The 17336-nt window shown below is 35.3% G+C and overlaps 2 protein-coding genes across 2 annotated transcripts; both read right to left on the minus strand.

Annotated features, from left to right (window-relative positions):
* Positions 1-5093: 5093 nt before the first annotated feature.
* On the minus strand, positions 5094-6316 carry LOC148166833 (uncharacterized). The gene is made up of 3 exons (XM_088048428.1): positions 6001-6316; positions 5937-5959; positions 5094-5879 (listed from the first exon to the last, which is right to left on the minus strand). Exons 1-3 carry the CDS (start codon positions 6314-6316, stop codon positions 5094-5096), a joined length of 1125 nt encoding a protein of 374 aa, XP_087904554.1.
* Positions 6317-14343: 8027 nt separating this feature from the next.
* LOC148166834 (uncharacterized) lies at positions 14344-15358 on the minus strand. Its single transcript, XM_088048429.1, has 4 exons — positions 15200-15358; positions 15131-15145; positions 14541-14833; positions 14344-14488 (listed from the first exon to the last, which is right to left on the minus strand). The coding sequence occupies exons 1-4, from the start codon at positions 15356-15358 to the stop codon at positions 14344-14346; spliced, it is 612 nt and encodes a 203-aa protein (XP_087904555.1).
* Between the last annotated feature and the right edge of the window lie 1978 nt (positions 15359-17336).

Consider the following 17336-nt stretch of genomic DNA (forward strand, 5'->3'; position numbering starts at 1 on the left):
AAGCTTCAATAAACTTCCTACTAAATGGCGGATCGACATGATTTGGACTTGTAAAATTTGTAATGAACCAACAGTATGTATGAAGGACGAGGCGAAGCCAGAGAGAAATTAAGCAAAGGCTATTTCTTTGCGATACGGGGTTTTTACGAGTGAAACAGACATTCTGAAGAAACTGTTAACATAACCAGCGTGAATATATTTTACAACAAAAACAAAACTGACACATTCTTTGATAATGCTGCAACATGGAAACCTTTCCGGTTGTTCTCCGTCCGAGCCATAAGGCTAGCAATGCATTATTTGCATTGTTACAAGGACCTTGCTACCTGCCAACTCATATTTTGTGTAGCAAAAATAAAAATTGAAGTTTTGTTTTGAGTTTTGTGTTTCAGTTCCAGATTTATCCAAAGCTTTTTAAAAGCTGCAGTGAATTGTGTTGTTAAATGCCCAGCGACTTCTCACTGATAAAAAATGGTCTTGACTTTGCTTATATGTCAGAGGATAAATGAAAGAAATAAATCAATCTTAAAAATATATACGATTTACTAAGGTAGAATACTGTAGTAAGATAAGACCCTATTTTCCGCTATTCTTGAAGGAATGGATTCGAGTATATTGCAGCCTATTTTTTCTAAAATCCTTATTCCTGCTTTCTTGTGCTTCCTCCAAAAGCTGAGACTCATGGGCGTGTAATACCAGCCATACTCTTCTACAAAGAGCTTAGCAGTGCTGACTGAGTATGTATGGAAAGCCTTAGTGTCAATCTTTGCATTATAAGAAAGTGTTTTCAAAATTAGAGTAAAACGGAATATTAGGTCTTCAGAGATGCTTGTGATTTCGGATGAGATTTTTGGATTACTAAAAAATATTCGTTTTGTATTGCCATCATTAGATGTACCACTTCCTCCTGAACGTGACTAGTCAACAAGAAGCCCCAGTTTATCCCTGAATTCTTGCTGAATGCTTTTCTTTCTAGTCTACGGTGGGTTTCTCTGCACTTCGCACTTGGCAATTCTTTAGGTCAAGTCTATAGGCCACATGTAACAAACATTCAAAACACCTAATGGTGACACACCAAACTCGAATAAATCTGTTTTTACGGGACACAACAACATTGCATCAATATTGTTCATAATTTTTGGTGTTGCTCCACAGAGATCACAAGTTTGAGTGGATGCATCTGTTATAGCTCGACGCTTTACCAATTAACATCCTGAGTTTAAAGCGCGGCCAAATCTGAATTTCTTGTTTGTCAGACGTTCTGTGTGTAGTAGGCATTAAGGCGTCTATTTGTTGTTGAGTATAATTTTTTTTTAGCACGGTAAGTTTTAAGTAGTTTCTTTAACAAACTGGAACCTTTTTGGGCGACAATATCTTGTTGATGAAAGGTTCGACTTCTGTTGGGCCTCATAATGCACAGGTTAATGTTTGATTGAGTATACAGGGTGTCCCAGAACTGGTGACCCAGAGAAAAAAGGCTTATGGAGCCAACAATTCTGAACCAAGATTTCAATATAAAAAATTTTTAGCTCAAAAAATAATCGAGTTAAGACGAAAAAACGGTAGCCAATCCAAAGCTGAACAGAATTTGAAAATCGGTAACTATGGACAGTATGTGTATTGCTATCGGCACCTTCCCTTGCTCTATGGGTCATGAGTTCTGGGACATCCTGTATAATCTTAACTCTCTGTTTGTTATTGGGGAAAACTCTATAAAATATTCTTGAATTTCTTCGCACATATTTATGATCCTAAACACAACAGTAATTTGCTCCGTGCGACTTATGTCAGGAGTACAATCGAGTATGATTGAACAATATTTTGTTTTACGGATCATATTTAAAATGTCTTCTTTAATTGCATTGCCTAATAATTGAATCAATTCGTTTTGGATCTTTTCTTCCAAATAATTACTCAAATGGATTTTATTTTCTTGCGATTGATGTACTTTTTTGACGTGTTCCAGCTTAACCGGATCGAATTGAAAAAATTGCCATTGTTATTTTGAAAAAGTTTATTTCATTTGCCTCTAAATGCCATTCTTTCGATTACACTATACTAATATTTTCTCTCAACGTCTAGCTGTTTCAGTTGCATTTCAATTATGGCAGGACTGATTTATGGTAGTTTTATTCGACAATGACTTTAATAAATTGAACCATGACCGAATATTTTCTTTATGAATTAACCATTTTTCATGTTTTGGCAACCAAAACGCTAAATGCTGCCAATCCGAACATCCGTTTGAATTAGCAAAATTATTAACAGATTTTCCAAAAATTTTACAGCAAAAACAAAACACAGAGACTTTCTTAAATGAATAATTCAACCACTCCCGTTTTATTTCTTCCCCATTTGGCTTCTTACGAAGGTGATAAGCTTTGGAGAATTTTCTTTGGTGGTCGTCCAGGATCCTCTGACAGGGCAGTGCTGGAATTTTATCTTGGGTTGAATCTCCGATTCATCCTCTTCACTTAACTCTACAGCCACACTGTTACACACACTGCCACACTTTTATACAAGTCCATGTCAAATTAGTTTATAATTTTTAAGACAAATAATTCAAAATTTGAAATTTCAGGATAGTTTCCAATCCAAATAATGTTAAAAACTATTAAACTAGCGCGTATTAATGTATCAGTAGCGTTACCAGCATCAGCTTGCGTTTCCTCAACAAATATATGTACATCATTAAATTGACTAGTCTTATCTAACATATAGGCTGCAAAACCATCCGCTACAAAACATTTTCTATCAATACCATACAAATTTAATTTGAACATCAGATCCATAAACAGGATGCAGTAACTGATTAGAGTTTTTTTTCTTCACGTGAGTTTATATGAAATCTGCTACTTATATATTTAACATGTTGCGGTAAAATCTAAAAGAAAAAAACACTGTAAAATTTAACCATCTTCAGCAATTGTTTCATCAGAATTAGAGTCTGACTCTTGAATTTCGTTTGGAAAATGAAAATTTTGCCTGAGTTTTTGGTAGAATAGATTTTGCTACAACCCTATTGACATCATTTGGCGAAGAAGTTTTCTGTCGTCTTCTCGATTATTTTCAAATTGATTTTCCGAAAAATGTTTCAATTTTTTTTTAACTTGCAGTTATTCATCATATGTATAAAAGTATGTAGAATGTTTACTAAAATGTGGTTGATTAATGAGTCTTAACCATAAATTTCGTCTTTGTCTACATGGTAAACCAAAAAGCCTAAAACTTTTGGAAGAATGGGTTTTAGAGTTGAATACCGAACACCCAGGCATTGTATCAGTGTAAAAATACAATTATTGCACCACTTGTTTTAATAAACATTATGAAAAGGAAACTATTACAAACTCTAGTTTTCCACAATTAACTATTTGTCATAACTGCCGCGACTGCCCGTAAAAGTTTTGTGACAAATAGAAATTCCTAAGCGATGCCGCCATTTTATGGCCAATTCAATATAATTATCTCTTACTTATGGGCCTAATTGGTTGCGGTACTTTATCTATTTAGTAACTTTAGGTTGAAGAGTTGTGTTTGGACGAATTCTTTTATTCTTTAAAACTTTAACTTTAGTTGGGCATTTCTAAGTCGACTGTCCTGAGGATTGAAAACAAAGAATTGCAAAACCTGGATTTCTGTGTACTCTATATAATAGGCCTTAAACTCCAATTCTCTAACTCCTTATTTTATATTTATCTTATAATTTTCTTAATAAAATTTTATCACTCTTAACATGTGGCTTCTGTTGGGCAGAATAATGCACAGGTTAATGCTGATTGAGTATGTATAATATGGAAAAGATAATACAAATGTATAAAAGCGGTAGCGTGGGACGACGCGATACGACTCCATGTAAACGATGTCGATGGCGCTTCAGTCGTTCCCTTTGGCGCGATATTTCAACAGCTTCTACTTGTACTTTTTCAAATCTTTCATATTCATCCTTACTTTTGTAAACTTCTAAACTTTTCAGGTTCAAATTAATTTCCAACTCGAGATAATCAATTGATCAGTCGACGTGAGACGTCGAGTTGTAGGACATCTATTTCAGGACTTTGAAACAAAATGATCTTGTGTGGTTTACCTTTAGGTATAGGAAATTTAGCTTCATGCGACAACGAGGCGTTGCGTAATCGTCCACCGACTCTAAGCAGACGACTTTGTCTATGAACGGGTTTAGTGACAACAATGAACTCTCACAGGTTATCAATTTTTGTTTTAATAGATGGTTTATTTCAGAGTGGAATGCTTCTTTTTGCGTTAGTAAAATTATTTTCGTGTGTGCATGTTGATGTTGTTGAAGGGTGAGGCCTCCCAAGCCTGCCTCTCCGAAGACTTTCCCAAGTAACAATTTTGTTCAGTTAAAAGACCAAATTGTTTTATAAGGTCTTTATTAAAGTTTTCGTAATGAAATAACTCGTATTTTTTTATAAATATTCTTTATTAACATTCTTACAGCTTTTTTTCAGTGCAATTTTTTTAAAGTTTTATAAATTGTTATAAAAACAGTTATAAGAAATTATAATAAATGCACTATAAATCGTGTTCTTAAAACGTTTCTTATAAATACAGTTTATAAATAATATCTCCAAAACATTTTCTATAAAGTTGTTATATAAAAGTCATGTTATTAAATTAGACAACTACAATAAAACGTTTTTTTGTAGATATTTTCTGCAGTTTATTTCATCGCCATTTTTAATAATTGACACATAAACTATGTTGTAAGTTTATGTTCATTGAAGTATTCATAAATATCTCTGGATATATTCAAGTATGCAAAACTTCATGTGGAACAAAGTGAAACGTAGTGGTGCATTCCGCAAAAAAGTGAACATCGCGTTTAACCAAATGTATATGTATGTACCATATGTATGTACCATATCCTTTATTTTCACCTTTCATTACATATAATTATTTATAAAACAAAATTGGATGACTTTTAGGACAAATAAACATTTAAATTTAAAACTTTTTATTCTGAAACATACATAGATAACTTTAATTCATAAATGAAAACACAAATACTTATTTTAAACAAATATAAAAATATAAATGAATATAAAAATTAAACACACAAATCGTTATATATTTTATTCTGAATCGGCTTCAGTATCTTCAACCATGAAATCTCTCTCTTCTGGGTCAGTTTCCTGGCTTGCTGTGAGTTTGCCTTTGATTTTATAATCTAACTTATTTGGTCGATTTTTTTTGCTGGAAGTACGTTGCAATTTACTTTCATTCCTCTTTGTAGAATTACGAATTATGTTTTTAAAAAAATTTTCACAATCATCAAGTGTAAAATGTATGTCGGCAATTTTAATAATCTTAAAAAACAATAAAATGACATTTTTAAATGTTTTAAATGCAATTTTGTCCACGTTTGTTTTAGACCCTCCCGCCCATGAACATAAGGTGATAAATCTCCGTGTGAAAAATGTGTCAATTAGTTTGTATGCACTAGTAATCCCATTGGCTTTGCCATTTTCTCCACAAATAAATTTCATTTTCTGAGCAAATTCATCAATAGTGGTTTCATTTGCTTTTAAAGACGCCTCCAAATTCTCTAAATCAGCTAAGTTATCAATAGGCGCTTTAAATGGTATTGAATCTTCTGGCGTCGTTACATTTTGTTTACTATTTCGAATATCTTTTGCCAAAGAATCAATAGAAGTTTCTATTTTTGCTAAATGTTTCATAATTGTGGCTTGATTACATAAGATTTCATCTAACTTCATGGTGTTATCCTCAAAAGGAAGTGTAATAACGTCTGAGTTAAATCCAGAAATAAATAAATTAGGTGGTTCATTCACTTGATTAGTTGAAGTTTCATTATTTATGAAACTAGTTGAGGCACTCACATTAGGTTGGCAGGTTGTCTAAAAATTGAAATATTTTGAAAATCTTTCTATAAAATATAACTATTAGATACTCACTACTACGCCAGCATCATTGACCTCTAGAGACTTCTGTGCTAATTCGTTAAAATTGAAATGTCACTAAAATCTTTATTAGCAGCCCTTCGAATTTTTTTCTTCCTTTTTTCTGTTATTTCTTCTTCTTCCATTTCAGTGTCACCGCGTTGCAACATTATTTCTAGTTCATTATCTGCTTCCTCATAAGAAGGCAAAAAGTTTCGTTTTATTTTGCAGGGCATCTGAAACCAGCCATCTGCAGGTTTAGAGGTAGCGAGATTGATTAATTTATCAACGTTTTTGTGGGGCCAATATAGCAAACCAGATTGCTCCCAAAGATGTGGCACCACACTCAATTTTAGTTTATTTCCCCGTTCAACGGTTTCAACGCATTTGAACATTTTGTTTTCTAAAACTTTTTAAACATAGCCATGAAATATTCTAATGATTCACATAAAATCTTACCTATTTAAACTGCAAACTGCTGAATACTTATAAATATTCACTATTTATATAGGTAAAGTATCACAAAAGATCAGAACAAATTGAACATCAGTCTTCTGTTTTGAGGTTACAATTTTAAAATAACGACATGCTGCGCCGCGCTTATTTGACCAGGAAAAAGCCACGTGCCATCGCCAACAACTGCCCGAGAGATTTCAATTTTATACTAAAGCACAAAGCAAAGAAGCAAATTTGATGAAGCAGAAGTTTATCTCACACAACTATCTGCTTTACAAAATGACAATAATATAATAATAAAATGCTGTCAATAATTTCTGAATAAAGCAATTAAAGTATAAGTATGAAAATGTTTTGTAATAGTTGGTTAAAAACACATTTTTTTACTTGATTATAACATGTTTATAAAAAAACGCTTTAAACATGCTGTTAAATATATCTTATAAAAAAGAGTTGCTGTATTACAATCTTATACAGAATTTATAAAAATGGTATAAATCAATTTCATTGTGAAGCATATTAAAGTGTACGTACTAATTATTGTTATAACAAAAATTATAAAGCTACTGAACGACCATATTTGCAAGAAGAACTTGACGGAAGCCATTACTGTAACTGAATCAGAAGGAACATAAAAAAAATATTTTTTACTTATTCGTGCCATATAGCGAAAAACTTTTTTATGTAATGAAATATTTTTTATTAGTTTTATAAAAAAAATGTCCTTAAAACCCCTAAATCAGACGTGTTTAAAAATTATAATTTTCAGCATTTCTCAAAATATTAACAATTTGGCATTTTTTATTAAGCGCGTGAAAATTTTGCCGTTAAATAGGGTGCATATAAGCAGTATTTTTTTTCCCGCATCTAAATCGATTGTCATTTGATCAATATTCACCAGATTATATGTCACTTTAGTTGGATTCTTGTGTAAGACATTTTGTTTTTGTAATGACTGATTTCAAGTTACAGACAACAGATTCCAACAGTAAACTTCAAGAAAAAAATATGGAAATGTTATCTGTCTTTGTTTAATGGTATTGGGAAAGCAGTTAAAGCACTTGAAAATAGCAGTTTTTTAAAAAGCACGACAGCAGTTATAACGTGAAGAGTTTAAAAATATTTTATACATTCACCATATATGATAATAAGAAAAGTGTTGTATAGTTGCTTTATATATTATTAGTAGATTCTAATAAATATATTTTAGAGTAAACTTATTATTCTGCTGAAAGAACATTTACTTGATTGTTTATTAAAAATCTTATAATGATTACAAGGATAATTCTTATAACTCTAATAGATTTTATAAGCTGCGCCTTTTTTTGGTTCTATAAATGCCATGTAACCACTCTCTACACTTTTATAACAAAAAGTTATACGGCTTTTGGCTATATAATTTGTTTTGTAAACACCTTAAGCACATGAATAAAACACAATTTGTTACTTGGGTTAGGCCAAAAACTGAATTCCCTCTCCCTTGCACTATCGAAACCACTGTCGAGGAAACCCAACCACCTCCACGTCTCCCAAAAATTAGCGGGGAAGTTTCTTTCCTCCTTTCACTCCCTCATTCGCACCATGCTCTCTCTCATTCCTTCTCACCCTCTCCTGCTCCTCTTCACTGGAGAGGTTCGATTTCCTCCTCCATGGTGACATCTTCAGCCCATCGGTTGAAGTTCTCCACTTCTTCCTTCTTCGTTTCCTTCGTTACCTGAAATGGGAAAGCCCCACCAATCTGTTCCTGCCTGGTCATGAAACTCACCCTTGCCCTTCTGCGGCTTTCCTCTTGGCATTCCTCCAGAATGTGTTCCGCTGTTTCCTGCGCTCCCTCTCCGCACGCGCACACCCCTGTGCCTGGTTTGAGGTTGAACCGCTTGAAGTACCCCTTAAAGGGCCCGTGTCCCGTTAAGAGGCACACCGCGCAGTGTGTCCAGGTTCGAAGTCCAACATCCACTGTTGGGATGAGCCTGAAGGTCCACCTTTCTTTCTCCACCGATGTCCATTCTTCCTGCCAGCTTGTCCGTGACTCTTCTCTGGCCGATTTCTTCAGCATCCGCCTCGTGGTGAGGGCAAGAATCGGTTCCTCTTCGTTTCTTGCCTTCTTCGCCAATTCGTCCGTCTCTGTTATCCCGACTGTCGAGTCGGAGGCCCACCAGATCCTCGCGTGGATGCCGCGAGTTTCCATTTGGCGCAGCGCTCTGTCGATGTTGTCAGCCATCCCTCCTTTCCTCTGACACACCATGTTCAGTGCGACTCTTGACCGTGGCCCTCTGGAACTCCAAAGCCTTTTCGACCGCGATCCCCAATGTCCATAGTTCCGCCATGTGCACTGGGTATTCATCCTGAAGTCTCCGGCTGGTCCACTTTGTGGCGATTCCGTCCCCGCGAACGACCTATCCCACCCCAACTTTTTGATCCTCCCTGGACGCGTCCGTGAAGATCCACAGCCTCCTTCGTATCTCATCCTTCTCCTGGAGTTGGTTCCATTGCTTTGCCCTCGCAGCTTTCCTCTTGGCTTCTCGTCCACCTCTTGTTTCTTTCTTCTGCCTCGATCCATAGTGGGGGACACCCAGCTGTGATCGCCAACGTTGCATTTGAGGTCGTCCTGTAGGCCTTGGTGATGCCTAAAAGAAAAGACCTTTGAGCAGTTTGGAGGTGCTTTTTCACTCTTACGTCCCTGCTGTTTTCGCCCCAGACCTCCGATCCGTACAGCAGAGCGGGTTTAACCGCCCCGTTGTAGATCTCTCTCATGGTCTTCGTGCTTGTGCCCCACCTCCTTCCTGCGATCGCCCTGACCTTGTGAGCCATTCCAGCGATTTGTTCCGCGGTGTACCTGGAGTGCTCAACCCAAGAGGATCACCCCCAAGTATTTCATCTTCTTCCCCGGCCTCACTGAGAGGTTTTCGTGTGTGCAGTCGACAATTGACAAGTGATCAGTACGGCGACCATCCTTGTGTGGTAGCAACTTCTAAAAAGAGAAAAATTTACGCAGCCAAGTGGCACCTTCTGCGGCTCCGGCGTCGGCGTGACTTTCGCAACAAATTGTTTTTGTTTCCGGTAATTCGACCTGATTCAAAGCAGCCTTTTTGGGCCATTCTGTTTGATCTTTAAGCAGAAAATTAGGTCCACTCCACCGTAATGTGGACGTTTCCAGACGTTTTGGAGATACGCCATACGATAGCAAATCTGCAGGATTTTTCTCGTATTTTGGCGACGCGGTTCGCAACAAATATTTTTAATTTCACCGGTTTCGTTCGAAACCATGCCCGAACTACTTCTGAGGGTGTCCAATAGTAAACTTTACAAATCGGCAGATTGAGAATCTTTTTTATTTTCTGGATTAACTGCGCCGATAATAACGCGGTGCATAGTTTCAGTCGTGGTCCGCTGACCGTCTTTAACGGTGCGACCCGGCCCTTTAAGGTCTGTGTGGCGCACGTGGGCACATCCGCCGTATGAAGGAACATGCATATGAGACACCTTTTTAAGACTTTACTCATTTCAAACTTATGTAAAAATACAACATAATTAAATAAGTCTCAAAATGGGCGCCACCACAGCTGTTTACAAAACTTGCCACTGGCTGTGGTCAAATGACAATTATAATGAGAAAATAAAGGTTACACAGAACCTTTTAATATTACAAATATTTGTTTACCGCTAAATAGTACTATTCTCGCTTCACATAATATATCTATTTTTAATTGTGAAATTATAAAAGCGTCGTGAGAATAAATATGAGAAAATTAGTGACTCTAACTGGTCACCAAGAGTAACTATAATTGGAAGGGAATATGAATATTTCGAAAATGTGAGATATTAATTTTTTTCGTCACTTACCGCATGATTTTTTTTTTATTTTGTAAAAAAATATATAATTCAGCGTCCCTTATCTTGCAACTTTAAAAAATATTGTCACGTTGGCCGAAAAATCAAAAGTCTCGCTTGTAACAATAACAATTTTATTGTGCACTATGAACACTCTCGTACTTCACAATTATTCACTTTACAGGACTTCCAAATAGTAGACTATCTCTTGACTATCCCCAATCCTATCACTACTCCCCTATAGACAGATATTCCCCTACCACTAGCCTAATACTGGAGCGCTGCGAGAATATTCGGGAGTTTCGCCTATGACTCAGCGACCTTCTAGAAACGGCGACTCTAGAAGCGCACGGAACATTCATTCCATTTAAAAAATAATTGGAACATATTTACTGCAAAAAAATATGAAAAAAACACTTGTGCCATATACAGGGTGTTAGGTAACGTTATGGCCACAGAAAAAGGGGTGATGGAGGCAGCCGTGAAAAGTAAAGTTTCGAAGTTTTTTTCGGGTTTTCTTGAACCGTTTAAGAGCTGGAAGGCTTTGAATGTGACCAATCAGGGAACAATTTGCATAAGGTTACAAAAATTTGAATCCGAGTTACTGAAGGAAATTTTTTGTTTGATGTCAAACTGACAATTCTTATTTTTTATCAGTGGCGTACTTGTTCCATTTTTGTGGACATCACAAATCAAGTTCCTCAAATCGAAAATGTGTTGGGTACAATAAAGAAAACACTGTTGCGTCGTTTACAATTATGTGGTCAACAAGATGGTGGCCATTTTGAACATCTATTGTAGTGTTGCTTTATTGTCTGTTTTTGAATAAAATTGCGTTATTGTTTTCCCTTTTATTGACGCCACTGATTTAAAACTTCAAATGTGACGGGAAAGTGACAAATTATTCGTTTGGTCCGAAAGCTACTTGGATTTCTGTAAAATTGAAAAGTTATTTGAAGTCATTCTATTGGTCAACTTTAAAGCCTTGTAACTTTTTAACCAAAACCAAAAAAATAAATTTAATTGCGGATTCCAAGACAGTTTGCCTTCCTTAATTACCCATTAGTCTATGGCCGTAACGTTACCTAACACCCTGTACAATAGAGATCAAAAGTTTGTCATATTTGTTTTTTGAAATATAACTTTGTTTTCGTTTTAGTTATCAAATTATACCTTATCTAACAACTTTTATAAACGATTTTTACAATAAAAAATAATATTGTTCCAAATAATACTTCAATAAAAAAATATTTTTCTTTGCAAATTTAATGAGCAAAAACAAGTTTATATATTTTTATACAGGGTGGCCCATCTAAGACTTTCGGGCTCAATATCTTTGTTATTTATGAACGGATTTTTCCAAAATTTAAAATATAATTTCTTGAATAGGTAAGGATGATGTGACATTACCAGCGTCATCCTTGTCTTAAAAATGTTAATTTTACTTGTCTTATTTTAAATTTTAATTAGTTAAAAGTTATGTCATTTTATAAAACAGCAATAATTATACGCGTGTGCCAAAAATCAACCGTCTAGCAAGTCAAGTTGCCGAGAAAAAGACAAAAAAGGACCTCAACATTTCCAAAAGATACTAACTGATAGTCGGCTATGAAACAATTGACTTCTACAGCGAGTTTAAATTTTGGACATCCCTGACTTGTTGATGAATCCGTGACATTCATGACATTTGTGACATTCATTTGAGGTTATGTTTATTTTTGAGCATTATGATGAGGACTATTGATTTAAACATGCACATTCACGATTTTTTATCTCGATCTTTTAGTAACTAATCACAATGCATTGAACCGAGCATCGTTTCTCGACATTTGTGATATTTCTCGTTTGAGGTTATGTTTACTTTTAAGCATGATGATGAATATCATTCATTTAAACTTGCGCAGAACGATTTATCCCGATCTTTTGAAATTGAAAACTAATCACAATGCATCAGACAGCGTTTTGGTGCAAAAATTTCATAGGCACAAGGAAATGTGAGCGAAAAACTTGTTGAAAGTTGGTCGTCACCAGAAAAATGATTGCAGAATGGTTCGTTATGAGGTGCAACTAGTATTTACGACTTCTTTAGCACTGTCACAGGTTTATTGGAAATGGAAATTCAGTGACACGTATGCAGTGAAGCGATTTGACTCATTTATGATTGCATTTGCGTTAAAACAGTAATCTCATTTATGATGAAGACAGAATTAGATGATAACAAGATTTCGTCCTTTTTCAGGAAACTACTTTACTTTGATTAACAAATAATTTGTTACAAGGTATTTTATTGTAAGGTACAAAGTTTTAACAGTGAATAAACTATACCAGTGACAATTATAGCAATGTAACACCATATTTTCTACAATAGTAATGAACGAATGTACAAAAATTTACAAATGTATCAGATATTTACACTGTTACAACATGTGTCTGTACTTTGAACATTTATAACAAGTGCAAATAATGCTGGAATATTGTAAGCGTTTGGTCACTGTCATTTTGCTTGTTGGCGATGCGATGAGATTTGGCTTTTTTTTTACTAGCAACTCATTTCTTGAACTTTCTTGTAACGAAATGGACACAAACAATTAGGGGCAGCATAAGTTTTTGGATATGTTCTGTGATGGCGAAGAATGAATTTGAGGCCCCTTGGTCCGAGCAAATCGCTTGTCGCTTTCAACTGGAACAATTGCTTCGATGATACTAGTCATTTTCCTTCGCTGAACACTTACCATGTAATGTTGCGGCGACTCTTCATCGAATTCATCAACAAGCAGGGTTTTGCACTTTTAGCAGCTTGGTTACTGTCCGTCAAACATATCCACCCATGTTAGAAGAATCCAAGTGGCATAGTCGTTCATGGTGGTTAACAACACCGTCCAGAACGTTCTGCAATCGTTCTTAATGCTTGCAGCAGGGTACGATAGGGTGTCAATAAGAGTCCTTTACATGTTTGCATCTTTTGGCGGTTCATTGAGAAAAAACAGGTTCAATATTGAAAGTAACAGTCCGTGTTGAAGTACTGCATCATTTTCAGTGTGTTGCTTTCAGTCTTGTTCGTCTTTTTTCACTCGTCCAAGTTATTAATTGGTTGTTTAAAGAATTATCCCATTGAAAGAGTCGACCGACGATACTTTGTTAGAAATATCATGTGTGCAATTTTCATTAGAACGCAGTTATAAATGATGTTCATTGTCATTTTGTTTCATTTTTTTCTTGCACTACTTCTTTGACTCGTTATTCTTTCTTAGTGAGAAATTGTCTTGATACCGTGCAAGCACATTTTTCATATGATAATAGAGGGGGTATAGTGGTCCTAGATCGTTAGGTAGTTCGCAAGGTTTGTTGAAGCAACAAATACAACTCGCAACATCATGCACCATATTCAGTTCGAAAACACGAATCTGAAATATCAGATGTAAACAGTGTTCCTACAATTTGCAATGACCTTAGAAAATGTAACTCACTATTATGCGTTTTTGGTGATCCAAAACCGCTTAGTTGTCGGTAAGTACATGTATCTGATTTGCATATTACTTATACGTCTTGGTATCATTAGTTGGTTTCCTATTCAAAGTTTCATATGCTAATCTTTCGAAACGGAATATTAATGGTACTTACTGTACGACCAATTTGGACTTGAAAAAACTTTCATGATAACACCTTTTAGCATGGCGGTCTTGAAAGTGTGCAGAATTGTGCCTACATTTGTCGATTCGACTTTGTTTCTACAAATCATAATTGAAACATACGAATTTATTAGTCGCATAGCCACTAAATACCACAAAACTCCGTTTTGACATGGGTAAGCTTGTCTTTGCCGTTGCTCTTGTAGGTTCTAAGCCACTCAACGATACAGCATTCTTCGTTACTTTTGCATACCAACTATACCGACTGCACCAGCATTTTTCGATAGCAGCACTACGTCCTAGATTTCATACGTATTGTGAACCAATTTTGACTTCTTGACTACGGCAGTTCACATATTGGAGCTTCGAGCTTAATCTACTTTGGATTAATGACATTATTAAACAAAAGAAAAATGTTAAAAGTATCTAGTACCATACATTTTATAGGCGCAGTAAAGAAGTTTGCCGAAAAAGGATGAAATCAGCTAATTCTGTCTCCATCATAATTAAAATAACTGTTTTAACGTAAATGCAATCATAAATGAGTCAAATCGCTTCACTGCATACGTGTCACTGAATTTCCATTTCCAATAAACCAGTGACATTTCTAAAGAAGTCGTGAATTCTAGTTGCACCTCATAGCAAACCAATCTGCAATCATTTTTCTGGTGATAACCAACTTTCAACAAGTTTTTTTACTCACATTTCCTTGTGCCTACGCATTTTTTGCACCAAAACGTTGCCTGATGCATTGTGATTAGTTTGCAATTTCAAAAGATCGAGATAAATCGTTCTGCGCAAGTTTAAATCAATGATTTTCATCATCATGCTCAAAAGTAAACATAACCTCAAATGAGAAATATTACAAATGTCAAGAACGTCACTGACGTCAGCGATTATTGACAGACCGAACGCAGGGATGTCCAAAATTGGGCGTGGGAAATTATTTTTTTCATAGCCGACTATGATTTTGCATCTTTTGGAAATGTTGAGGGGCTTTTTTCTCTTTTTCTCGGCAACTTGACTAGCTAGACGGTTGAGTTTTGGCACACTCGGATAATTATTGATGTTTTATAAAATGACATAAATCTTAACTAATTTAAATTTAAAATAAGACAAGTAAAATTAACATTTTTAAGACAAGGATGACGCTGGTAATGTCACATCATCCTTACCTATTCAAGAAATTATATTTTAAATTTTAGAAAAATCCGTTCATAAATGACAAAGATATTGAGCCCGAAAGTCTTAGATGGGCCACCCTGTATATATTTTTTTTATTCCAGAAAAAACTAAGTAAACATTAGTCTTAAAACAATGTATTTAATATTTAGTTGGATAACTCTTTGAGGCAATTAGTACCAGGCAGCGCCGAGGCATGGACTCAATAAGGTTATCGATTTTTTTTTGGGATATACATCCGAATTTTTCGTTTTTTTTTCTCCACAGTATCCATGCGTTGACAACAATCAAATCCACAAAATACAAGAAGATGCGCAAATACCACTTTTTTGATCTCATACGGACTGTATAATATCCTAACATAGAGTCCAGGAGGTTAACTCCACCCATATGAGCATTGTATACACCTTCACCGTGTGGTCGAGGAACCAAAATCTGCGGACTTCCTCTGTAGCCTGACTTCCTACATAAGTTGATGCAGTAGTGACTAGTTTGTTGTCATAGCAGGCAACAACTGATACATCCACATCAACTTTGGTAACTTTTTCTAGAAAGGCAACTCTTCCAAGCTTTTTGATATCAGAGTCTTTTGGAAGCTGGCAGTTAGGCAAACGATTTATTCTAATCGTTCCCAGAGGTAAGATACCTTCTTTGTGAAGGTAAGTTAGAAGAGGCAAACTTGTGAACCAGTTATCGTAAAACACTTTGAAATTTTGATGTCTGGGAACTGTGTCAGTTCATTTTACTTATTTTAATTGTCGCTGAATTTCTGTGATTTGGTAGTTGGTATTTTCTTCGTTCAAAAAATTTGCGAATCGCGTTAGTTTGCCTTTGAGCAGGATCGAATCTTGTCTATATGTTAGGATTATGGATAAGAGGATGTACTGACTTTTTTCCTTGCTCCTGGAATCGTCTGGTTGGATGAATTCCTGTAGCTTGTTTGCCTTGAGATGTAGACACTGGTTATGCCCTTCCGATTATTCATTTTAAACCGTTATTTCTCTGTGATAACTGATCCGGCTAAAAGGACCATTTTTTATGTGGCGATGATCTAAGAAACGAAACTGTTTTGAATTTTTAGGCATTTATTTAAAATAAACGAGCTGACCGTTTGAAGTCTAGCAGAGATCTGGTCTTATAACTCTAGTATTTACAAAAATGTTTCTCAACCTCGTAAGTGAGGTGGAACCGACCTGACTTTTTTTTGGGGGCCAAGGGGAAATCCTTTATGGACGACGACTACTGGTGTTAATGTAGTCGACTCCTCTACCATCTAAGTAGGGTTTACACTCTAAAACCCCTCAGCGACAACGTCCTTTATTTACATCGATTTTTTATTATAGATTTAGATTTCGCCACAAAAACATCGATTTTTAATACATATATTTTTATTTTCAATGTATCATTAAAAATCGATGATTGCGGTTTCGATGTGTGTATTTTATTTTACGCTCTTGATTTTGGTGATATTTCGTTTGGTTGGTTGTCAACGTATAGAACCAAAGCAAGGCGGGATTTACTTGTGCTGCGATCTAAATAAAGAAGAATAGAATTTAATTTAAGGGAGTTATATTTTTCAATTTTGTTTATTCTTATTAATCTCGAATTTGTTTTTTTATAATGTATTTGCTTATTATCTTGTTTATTACTAGGTTTTTATTTCTCTTTCTTTTCCTAGTATTTGTTTATTACTTTGTTGCTTTATTAAGAATTTTTATTAATTTTTGTTTTTCACAATAAACTATGCTATATTGAGTTTTTTTTTATCCTATTTTTCAAATCGATGTTTTCTCCGATGTATTGGAGATCGATGTAATTGTGCTCTAGTTGAAATTGAGTTCAACATCGATTTTTTTTTACTCGATGTTCCCGGATTTAGTCGATATTTCGTCTCTTCGTTTTCACTCTTTTTGGGTTTGTCTACTAGGACCAATTTGGTGTCCCTCTATACTTTTGGAAAGGAATTGTCTTGAAGCAATTTATTAAATAAGTTAGGATAATATTCCATTTCATCTAATATTGCCGTCTTAGTTATTTCTGGTGTGAGACCAGCTATGCCAGGCGCTTTGCCATTTTTAATCTTTTTTGCCACCATTTCAGCGGGTTCAGTTTTTCTCTGGCAAACTTCGCAAAAACCTTTTCCGTTTTAGGCATGAAAAGCTGCTTAATCACCTTTATTTTTTCTTTGGCATCCAATGCAATTTTGGGATTCCTAATTTGAAGTTGGTGCTTCACAATTCTTTATCCCTCACCAACTATTTCCTATTTTCTCTTTCCAAGCTCGCCTGTGTCTTTTTCCATTTTCTAACTTTTGTCT

The sequence above is a fragment of the Gnatocerus cornutus genome, unplaced genomic scaffold, assembly GCF_029298725.1.
Source record: "Gnatocerus cornutus isolate USDA-ARS CGAHR unplaced genomic scaffold, icGnaCorn1.1 Chromosome12, whole genome shotgun sequence".
Taxonomy (NCBI): domain Eukaryota; kingdom Metazoa; phylum Arthropoda; class Insecta; order Coleoptera; family Tenebrionidae; genus Gnatocerus; species Gnatocerus cornutus.

What these genes read in the sequence shown, in the direction of transcription:
- LOC148166834 (XM_088048429.1), bottom strand. Translation starts at nt 15,358, where the DNA reads ATGAGATCAAAAAAGTGGTATTTGCGCATCTTCTTGTATTTTGTGGAT. An exon ending in ATGCGTAGGCACAAGGAAAT is followed by an intron (nt 14,489 to 14,540) that starts GTGAGTAAAAAA and finishes AAATGATTGCAG; the next exon opens with ATTGGTTTGCTATGAGGTGC.
- LOC148166833 (XM_088048428.1), bottom strand. Translation starts at nt 6,316, where the DNA reads ATGTTCAAATGCGTTGAAACCGTTGAACGGGGAAATAAACTAAAATTG. An exon ending in GGCTGCTAATAAAGATTTTA is followed by an intron (nt 5,960 to 6,000) that starts GTGACATTTCAA and finishes AGAAGTCTCTAG; the next exon opens with AGGTCAATGATGCTGGCGTA. An exon ending in TCAATGATGCTGGCGTAGTA is followed by an intron (nt 5,880 to 5,936) that starts GTGAGTATCTAA and finishes TTCAATTTTTAG; the next exon opens with ACAACCTGCCAACCTAATGT.